Source organism: Pempheris klunzingeri, chromosome 4, assembly GCF_042242105.1.
Source record: "Pempheris klunzingeri isolate RE-2024b chromosome 4, fPemKlu1.hap1, whole genome shotgun sequence".
Lineage (NCBI taxonomy): Eukaryota > Metazoa > Chordata > Actinopteri > Acropomatiformes > Pempheridae > Pempheris > Pempheris klunzingeri.
The window spans coordinates 6207322-6218016 of NC_092015.1; the positions used below are offsets into that span (position 1 = coordinate 6207322).

Consider the following 10695-nt stretch of genomic DNA (forward strand, 5'->3'; position numbering starts at 1 on the left):
TCAAATGTGGGATTTCCATCTTCTTCATCCCTAATTAGACATAACATGTGGTGAAGTTCTGGAAAACAGATTTTTTTTTTTTTTCTTTCCTTTGTTCTCGCTTTGTATTTCTGCTCACACAATAGGATTTATCTGCCACAGAGACAAGGACTAAGGAGGCTCAAACAGCATGAAAGGATTTTATTCATGCATCCCTACCTGTGACTCAAGTATTGCTCACTGTAAGTACAGGCTAAGGGCAGTGACATCAGACATGCCCTCAACAATGTGTGTCACCAGCGATACAGAGAAGTGGAGTCTTCGCCATCTGTTTAGCATCTGTCTGAGCGGTGATTCATCCGCTCACACATATTCACTGTTTCAGGTGTCAGCGGCAAAGACGTGATATGTGTTAACAATTACTTGTCTGTCTGCTCCGCCCTTACTGATAAAGCACAGGAGACCATCCTGGCAAATCATCTCACAAAACCCTTCACAAAGAAATTAATTAGGTTTCTGAGTTCTAGGGCTACGACTAGTGATTATTTTCATCATCAATGAATATGTCAGTTCCCTTTTTATCCACGTTAGCAGTGTGGCTCTGGGGATGGCAATGTCGGTCACTCCACCACTTCAGTCCAGACTGAAACATCTCAACTAGTATTAGGCTGACTGCCATGAAATCTGGTTCAGATATTCATGCCCCCCCCCTCAGGATAAATAACTTGGGTGATCCCCTGACTTCCAGGCAAAACATTAGCTCAAGTTTTTAACTTGTTCAATACTTGAACTTATGACTATATACCTGCAAAACTAATGACATTCTCATTAACCTTAGCTGTGCTTTGTGTTTGGTGCTAATTAGCAATACTGACACGCTAAACAAAACTAAGGTGGAAAACATCATATTTGCAAAACATCAGCATCTTAGCATTGTTACTGCGATCATGTTAGCATGCTGACGTCAGCATTTGGCTCAAGGCACCAAAGTTACACAGTACAGCCTCACAGAGACGGTAGCAGATAAATCAATTAGTCAGTATATAAAATGTCAGAAAATGGTATGAGAAAACCCCATCCTGATTTCCCAGAGGCCGCAGTCAAATTGCTTGATTTGTCCAGCCAATACCCCAAAACCAAAATGACAAGGAGAGAGAATCCTCACATTTGAGTAGCTGGAACCAGCAAATGTTTGACATTTCTGTTTTGTAAATGACAAACAAATTAACGATTAACACTACCAAATCTATATCCCACATTCATTCAGTCCCCACAACTGTAGGGCTCCCTTGCTCTCTGTTTTTACGGCTGCATTAATGCCAGACACGAATACAGACACACCAGACGTGTTTTATGGAACAGTTCTGTTCCGAGTGACAAAAACAACCCAATATGCAGCACGCTTGCTTCTATAGCAGTGAAAACAATGACTTAACAGAGGAACAGACTGAAATAACCCTTCTGTCTGTCCTTTGGTTCCCCAGACTTCCTGTTTGACAAAACTAAATCCCTGTTGATGCTGGGCTTTCCGCCCTGTTTCTCTCAGTTTCTGTCTCACTCTTTTTTTTCATCCGTTCTCTCTTTCTGTCTTTCTAGCTGAGCCCAGGTCCACTCTTCGGGTCACTGGGTACTGGCCCAATCTATTTTTTTTTCTGCTTGCAGGCAGCAGTGTGCACAGCCACTGCGAGGAGGAGGAGGAGGAGGAGGAGGAGGAGAGTGAGGGAAGGAGCTGGAGAAGGAGAGAGGAAGGACACAGAGGGGTGGACAGAAAGCAGAATTAGGGGAAAGGTGAAACAAGCCTGAAATAGAGTTAAAGACTGAGAGCACTGGGAATTATACTGTAGTAACCTGACAGGTTAGGAAGGGGGGCAGAAAATGATGTGGCAGTTCATCCTTAGAAAGAGTGATGGGTGAAGGACAAAGATAGACCAGAGTGATGAAGAAAACAGACTATAGCCTTTGGTGCACAGGCTGCGTATCGCTGCTCTCTGACTCCAAACACCCTCGTGGCGATGTTGGTGGGGGTTTGAAGGAACTGTATGTTGAGCAAAAATAGCTGCCGGGCTGAATGAGCACATTACAGTGTTGCAGGAGTAGTCGGCACTTTAGGTGATCAATCAACCCGGAGGAAGAGACGTCCATTTTCTAACCATCAGTGGCCAGAAACATAAGCAATGAAGAGCAGGATATTGCTCCACCATTACACAAAGTCTTGTCCATAGTGAAAAGACCTGACTTTCTCCTCTCAAACATATGGGCTGGTGCTATCCCATTAGTTATATGAAATGAGACAGTGTAGTCCATCATCATCACATCTAACTGGCAGGCCTACAAGGAGGAAGGAATACAGATAGGTTTCTGGAAGTAAAATGATAACATAGCGTGTCAGGGAATATTTACCCATCGCCTCGGAAATGTCTCGTGATCTGACACAGTTAAACAATGACTGTCAAGAGACACTGCTCCAGAGAGAACAGACCCCCGGAAAAATGAGCTCTTCATCCCAAAGCCTTCCTCGTATGGATGCGATTTCATTTTGTTGTACCTCTTGAAAATGAGTGCTGGTGGTGAGAGGGGAGTGGAAGCACACATTCTGGGACTGGGCGGGATCCAGCTGGCAAGAACTCACAAAGCCGACACAAGGACAAAGCTCCTGGCTGTGCTGGTATGGCTCTCAAACAGGACAACACACTCCTGTGCCAAATAGCCCTTGGCAACATTATGGAAGCCACAATGGCAGCCCATCTGTAATTTATTTACATGTCTTTAAATTTATCACTCGTGCTCATGCCCTTGATGCACACTTTGAGCTACAGTAGTGCAGACAAATGTGGTCAATTTAACAATACATGACCAAAGTACTGTATTACATCTTGTGTATTGGGGGTCACCTCTGGGGTAACAACAGAGCCACTCGAGAAAGTGATACACTTGAAACAGACACAAACTTAACTGGAATAGACCCAGAGTTAACTGTATTTCATGTGTGTGTCATCTCTGCACATTCATATTGTTCATTTACTGACATTCCACACCAGTGTGGGCAAACGAGATGCTGGCACAGAGGGGTAAACAGAGCCAATCAACCAGAAAACGAAATGGAGAAGCTTTCCCAGGAGGCAACGCAGCCAATTATTTGATAGTTCAGATCAACTGCAGCTTCAGCAGAGGCTGGTGTGGGAAGTATTCAACCAGCACGGCCAACAAGCTCTCGCACAATGCGGAGGCTAGACCCTGTGCGTCGCATTGTCTCTTTCACAAACATGTCTTTCTGTTCTGATTAACCAGCCTAATACAGTTTCATCTACTTTCATTAAATCCCGCCTCTACTTTCACTGTCTTTGAAGTTTTAATCATTTCTTCAATTCTGCTTTGAAGATATATAAAAAAATCTAAATCAAAGGCATTGCCACTGGTCAGAAGGCTCTTGTACGTCAAATGAATGACATGTTTGTCACCTCATCCTGAAAGACCTCACACAACAGCATCAGAAAGCAGCGATGAATGTGAAAACCCACAGTTTCTGATCTCATTTCATCACTGTCAGAACCCAAGGGTAATGTTTAATGTAATAGACATTAAATGTCTCTTATCAATAATAAATGCTTTTAGCCCATCCTGCAGTGATGGCATTTGATATTTCTCCCGAAATTGTAAAGAGTTCTCAGTACTTCTCCCAACAATGACAGACAAAATTAGACTCTATAGATTCCCTGCTGACCACAACCTTCTCTTATGGCAGTAAAATATGCTGCGTTGAGCTGTTTCGAACTTACGTCCCTGAGGGACACTGCAACTCATAGATCTGCACCTCCTACGAAACAAGAGCAGCTCATACGAGTCCTCTGCTTGTACCTTATATAGTGTCCCAACAAACTCCCAGAAAAAGGCCAAGTGCAGAGTTTAATGCATCATATTGTTTGTCTTGTTATTTTGCTTTCAGTTTCAAGGACGCAGCAGTTCAACGCCTGCTCAATAAAATATAGCCTATATCCTCTGGCCTTGAGAAGTTATATCTCCTGACATTTTTATCAAGAGTTTAAATGATTTCAATCCAGAGAGTCAAGGCAATATTTTTGAGAGATTTCAGGCATGTTTTGGACCAATGCTTTGTCACTGCCTCTCCTAATGTGCCTAGTGGTGTGATTTGAGCATCAAATGCTGCAAATCAACCTTTGGGGCTTTTGGTTGTGGTATCAATGCAGTTTTATTAGATTGATTATCTTGAAAGGGCGACATAAACTGGTCCATATCTTATTTCTTCTTTACATATTTTTTCATATATTTATACTTCTGTATGTGTGAACTGCTGCTGACTGGGAATTTCCCCATTGTGGGATAAATAAAGGCTTATCTTATCTTATCTTAACATTTTTAATTCATGTTACTCAATGGCCCTCACCAAACTTCACAGTTACACAATGAGCAGCAATGCCGATAATAGCAGGTAAGAAAATCAGGCAGAGAAGCAAAAAAAATTATAAAAATACATATACACATATAACATCAGACAGTGCACAATGTAGTTCTAGCTGTTTTCAGAGGCCTTTATAATTTACCTCTGGCTCTGGTACAGATTCTGGTAACTGTTTCAACCTGCTTTTCCTAACCTCTCTCTTTCCCAAATTTGGCATCTAGCCCTTATTGTCTCTTTTTCAGCACAGGAGTGCTCTGTTCTGCTGCACTCTCCAGCTGCACCACAGTCATTTAAAAAAGTCACATTTTAAGTTTGTTTCTCAAAGATATTGAAACATTCCTGAACCATCCCACAAGGAGATCAGGCATCTCACTTTTAATATGCCTGCACCAGTCAGAAATATTATAAAGTGAAAGTGGTATCTCAGTATGGAAAAAGCCAATTAGAAAGTCACTTGGTGAGTCCCCAGGCTCCCATCACCGAGCATTCTCATATTTAATTGGTGATGGAGCAAACCAGTCATCCAATCACAGGGGCCTGTCAAGCTGTCAGTCATCATGAGGCAATCAAATAGCAAAATGTCAAAATGTAACTACCTGTCAGATGCAAAGGGGAAAAATATGAAATAAAAGAGGACATAAAAGCAGGTTATTGTGCCATGGGGAAATACAAAAGTATGTATAAATGTACATAAAGGTCTTTAATCGTGCCTGTTGAATACAAACGTTAAATAGCTTTCGTCTTGCTATGCACAGCTCTGCATGGGGCACCCACGAGACAAGGGGAGGCTCTGCAGGGGGGGAATCAAATTCCCTAACAACCAAATCCAAGTCAAGAATCTTTTAAAGTCTGAACCTCCCGTCTGTGCCAGAGTCATATGGAGTCTGCACCACTGCATAACTAAAAGAAGAAACTAAAGCGAAGGCACTTGTTTAATGTAAGCAGCACAGAGTTCTCAGACCTTTGATTTATGAGCCAGAACATTCTCATAGTCTCATACTCGGACTCAGAGGAAATCTGGGCCTTTGCCATTAGCAATTAACAAGCTCTGGAACAACTCGCTTGTAGTGAAGTGGGAGAAACCAGCTTTACAAGAGGTAAACAACAACACTAGCAGCAGTAATAGTTATTGATAAAAGTTATTCTTTCAGTTAAGGCTACAGCTAACAAGATAAAGCACTGATAAATCCTTTCAGCTCTGATCGGTTTCGTGGAATTGAGATAAATAACAGGGAGATATAAAGTGGATGTTTTCCTTGTGGCAGCCAAGAGGCCCTGGCCTCTCTGTAAGACACTCTTCATTAGGGGCTTACAATAGCTGCAGAGGAAACACAAAAGGAGGAAGACACCAGCATCAGACAGTGAACCATCAGGCATGTGCTGCCTCACCGACTGTTTGTCTCATTTACTTCCTGCTAATCGCTGAGATTTGATCACATCTCCCGGCCCACATTTCGGTTTTCCCCCTGCAGATCTTTATTTCTCAGCGGGATTCTTGGCTAATAAGGAGTGAATGCTGAATGTTTCGATCATCAGGTATTTTTTTTCCTTCTCTCTCCCAACTTACCCTGCATGCCTCGACATTTCTACACCCTTTGTAAGTGATAGAAGATGTGGAGGAGCCTGCTGAGCTTCCCAATTGTGTCACTTCCAATTAGCCCTTCTGAGACATCTTTGCCCTTTGGCTCACCAGAATTCAAGTTAAAGAAAAAAAAAACTAAAAAAAACTGAGCGGTGCCCCTTTTGTTGCACCCCACCTTTCCTTTGCCCTCCCTCCATTTCAATTCATGTGTGTCTGGATTTGTGAGTCTATGAAAGAGAGAAATCGCAAGAAAGACGGACAGCGATTTTTTAATCCTATAACCCAAAATAGCAGCTTGCTGTAATGCTGCATGTATGAAGTTGCTGTGAGCTTAAAAGGAGCTCTCCTTACATAAAAGTGCACAGTTTTGAATAAACCAGCCAGCCTTCACCTTAATCATCCTCCATATTATACATCATTAATACTGATGTTCCTAAGTAGCTAAGCCTTTTAGAACTAGGACTTGGCGCATGGTGGTGGTCTTCTGTAGATTTATCCTTCTGAAAAACCTGGCAGCTCTGTCAAATGTGCCTGCAACCTGCTTTTCTGTCACATCACTTTTTAAAGCCAAACTGAAGTGATGGGGATTGTAAATAGCACAGTGGTGAGCCACAGTATGTGAGCAAACGTTTTTGAGTTAATGAGAGGGCTGGAGCACCGCAGCTTCTTAAACTAGGACAGCGAAACTTGCAGCTTCAATGGAAGCCTTCCCTCAGACCTCACGTCCCGGGAGAACCCATGTGCAAAACCAAAACTACACACAAACAAAGCTGGTGCCGTGCGGAGCCGTGTCCACTTACTGTAATCACACAAACAAACAAAAAGACATCTCTATGACCAGGAGTAGCAGCATGGACAGGACTCTTTTTATGAAAAAGAAAGAAAAAAAAAAAAGAGGAAGGGTGTGGGTTTCTCTTCTACTTTAAGGAGCACATTCTGGGTCAAAGCACAAAATCCCACTGACATATTTTGGGCATGCTTGTAGCCCACATTAAGCTCAATTTTCCATCATTTCATCAGTCAAACTTGAAACAAAAGACATGAATTGATGCCAAAAGTCTACTGTGCATAAAATAAAAATTTTAAAAAAAGTTCAGGAGGGTATTATGAAACTCAGCGCTGTGTTTTTTTTTTTTTCCTCCATTACATTATAAGTTCCACCTTACTTACAATACATGAGCCCAATCCAAGCTTTCTTAAATGGAACCTCAGCCTTCAATTAACCAAAAGCCATTCTCAAAATGTGACACAAAGCGTTTAAGCGTTCTTTCAAAAACGTTAATTCAATCCAATACGGCAACGTGCAGAATTGTGTGTTGTTTTTAACTGCAGACAAGAAATGTAAACTGACCCAAAGTCATTAACCGAGTAACATGACCACCATCTCAATGACAGGCTCCTCATTTCTTGTGGAGCTGAGTATCTGAGGAAACAACAGCTTTTCTGGGCTGACAGAGGGTTTGTTTGCCAAGAAAAGTTGGCCAGAGGTGAATTTTTCATGGTTATCAAGATTTCTATGCCCCCTTGTTTCCTCATCAACGTGATTTCATTTCCTGAACAACACGTCTGCCGAAGAGTTCAAGCCAAATTTGATGAGAAGTTAATTACCTCCCAGTCCTCTATAAATATCTGTATCTTAGGAGTTAGAGGATCTGTGGATTTTCATTGCAAAGCAAACCATTCACAAGTATGTGATCTGAAACTCGATCTTCACACCCTCAGTCAGAACTGAACAACTTGCTGACCACATTGTGAAGGTGGGGGTCCAGGTTGGAGGTACAAACGTAAAAAAGCATCACAGAAACGTAAACTCACCTCCGACAAACTGGATCCCGCCGGCCACACGGCCAATTGTACGTGAGATGAGGTCAGAGATGCAGCAGCCCATGAGAGCCGTGAGGGCCACCAGCAAGAGGAGGCCGCATCCCACGCCCGTCACCACTGTGCAGATCCTCCACTGCAAACTTGGGATGCCGTGGAAGGAGGCGTAGCGCCCGCACTGCTCCAGCATCACCGTGGCCTGCCTCTCCTCGTCCCTCACTGGATAAGAGCAGCGCCGAAAGGTGCCGAAGGACACAGGCTTGTCCATCTGTGTCCCCAGCAGCCAGTAGGGCATGAAGAAGCCAACGCAGGAGGCAGCAGCACACAGCAGGGACAACAGGGCCCAGATAACGCCTGTGCATGTCAGACTAGACGCCATGGTAAACAGTCTGCGAATGGTTCACACAGTCACTGAACTAACAGCAGGTTTATGAGCAGTCGCTGTGCTGTGGGAAGCCTCACAGTGAGCATTTAACACCAGCAGTCTTCACCTTCTCAGTGACTCCGGGTCCCTGTCAGAAGGAAGAGAAACATCCAAAATGAGCACTGACAGAAAAATCATCTGCGGGGACAAGTTGATGCTTTTGAGTCACAACCAGAAAACTGTTCCCTGGTCAGATGTGCAGCTGTGACCACAGATAGGAAGAGAATATCACCCATGAGCTAGTTAGATCTTCTTCTTTTTTAAGTTCTCTAAGACTTTCCCTAAATGATTAATGATAGACTAAACAGAATTGGACATCATTTAGTTGTTCGATATAGATTCAGTGCACTTTGATTCATATTTAACAGCAACCACAATCCAATACTTAAGTTTGATAAACCGGGGGAACAATTATTCTCCACTTAGGGAAAAAGGTTTTTCCTTTTTTTATCCTCACACAGAAATGATAAGAAATAACAAAATAACAAGTAACGTTTACAATAACTACTTTATTGCTACAGGTAGCCAATTATTAGAGCAACTAGTATTATTGTGCATAGCCTCTGTGCATTTGGTTTTATTTTGAAAACAATGTTAACTCTTCTACAAAACAGAAATAGCTACAATAAACTTTTAAACGATCATGCACACTATAAACAGCACAGGCTGGGACAATAACACCATGTGAAAGAAGTACCACAGAACCAAAGAGGAGTGGACAGTCAGTCCAGGAAACACAGTAAGTCCCCTGCAGGAGCAGCCAATACAGACACACTGAGGGATCTTTCGTTAGGGGTGACCTCACGGAACACGCTGTATTATTGCAGTGCTCACACTGTCGGAATGTGAATAACGAAAACAAGGCTCAGAGGAGGGAAAAGAAGGAGAAAGCTTACATGTTGGGAGAATAAGGTGCGCTCGGTGTACACTGAGAGGCTATTTCCATCTGCTGACTCCAGCTGTGCGTGCGGCTCCTCAAAGCAAACTTTTCTCCAGACGAGGAAAAAAGAGACGAGAAATGCGTTCGAGCTGAGAATGTAAATCCAAAAAGTGACCGCAGAATCCGTTCGCAAATCACTTCCTCCTCATCAATTTATTTAACCGAGGCAAAGATCAATTATTCACTCCTGAGCGGTGCAGAACGGGCGGCGCTGACTGACTGGACTCCCCTCTCCACATTCCTGCTCAGAGAGAGGTGGAGGGAGGGAGGGAGAGAGAGAGGGAGGTACAGGGAGGGAGAGAGAGAGGTACAGGGAGGGAGAGAGAGAGAGGGAGGGACGGAGAGAGAGAAGGAGGGAGAGAAGGAGAGAGAGAGAGAGAGGGGCGGGGAGGGGGCGAGTCCATGAAGCACTCTCGGGAGGTGACCATCAATCACGCTATTCCCCACCCAGGGGCCGGACTCACCGCTACTATCATTCCCTACATGCTCCCGATGCATTCAGGGACGCCTCGTAAACTGCCTAAAATTGAAACTCGAAAATGATAAATGATGTAGCAGTGAGGGAAAGTTGACCTGTTATTGTCGTGCAATGTAGGTTTTTAGTATATGGTGAATATTATTGTACTCACATGTCATTAGTATTTTATAATTCATTTCATGTAATACTGAAACACAGCAGGGACTTTTAGATACCAGATCAAAGCATGGATGTTGTGCCACTGACAGAATATTGATGAGTTTACTGAGTCATCGACTTAACATCAAGTTAAGGTATTTGTAATTGTTGTGTTTCAGCATCTTCATATGGATGTTCATTTGGGATCCATTTGTACCAATTTAGTCGTGGTTTAAACATTTATTTTGTGCTTGATTTAATTTTATTTATTTATTGTTAAATAAGTGTTCTCGCTTTTCATCTTTTGGAGTCTGCCTAGATCAATAAATAAAATCAAAGAAAAGTTTTTGGAAAAATCTGTTGATTATAAAGCAGCACAATCAGACATTTCAGCGGTTTAAAAAAGCTTGATTTGTTAACATTTATCCTGGACCTGCCTGTGTGAAGCCCTGTGCCAACATATTTAGGCTAATTTCACTACCTGTTAACTTAGAAACTCTATTGATTAGAGATAATAGAAAGACAGACTACTCTAGACATACTAACCAGCATGGAGCCCAGGCCTGTGCAGCTGTAAAATAACCCGACTGAGCACATAATCACCTCATCGCTCTGCGTATGCCCACGATCTGACTTCTACAGAGCCAAATGATCCATAAAACTGTTATCCTGATCCACACAAAAAAAATGGTAAAAGTTATTCCCATTACTGTACAGAAACAGCTAACTTAACCATTCAAAATTTAAAAGAAGGAATGCATCCAGCAATGTTACATGTAAGAATGAATGGTGAGCAATACTAAGTGAGAAAGTGTTTAATGATAATAATCTAATTTACTGCTTGAGCAATTTCTATGTGGAATATTTCCAACAGCACCTGGACACAGCTCTACTCTCTGCTCTGTTAGTGTTCAAT

General features: G+C 42.6%; 1 protein-coding gene across 1 annotated transcript in view; it reads right to left on the reverse strand.

Moving 5' to 3' along the window:
- Positions 1-9386, reverse strand: part of LOC139200265 (LHFPL tetraspan subfamily member 6 protein) — a 41485-nt gene extending 32099 nt beyond the window's left edge. Inside the window, exons 1-2 of the mRNA XM_070829522.1 lie at positions 9120-9386; positions 7794-8311 (exon numbers count right to left, since the gene is read on the reverse strand). Of these exons, the coding sequence (XP_070685623.1) occupies positions 7794-8178 (385 nt within the window). The 5' untranslated portion in view covers positions 8179-8311; positions 9120-9386. The remainder of the gene's footprint in view (positions 1-7793; positions 8312-9119) is intronic.
- Positions 9387-10695: the final 1309 nt, after the last annotated feature.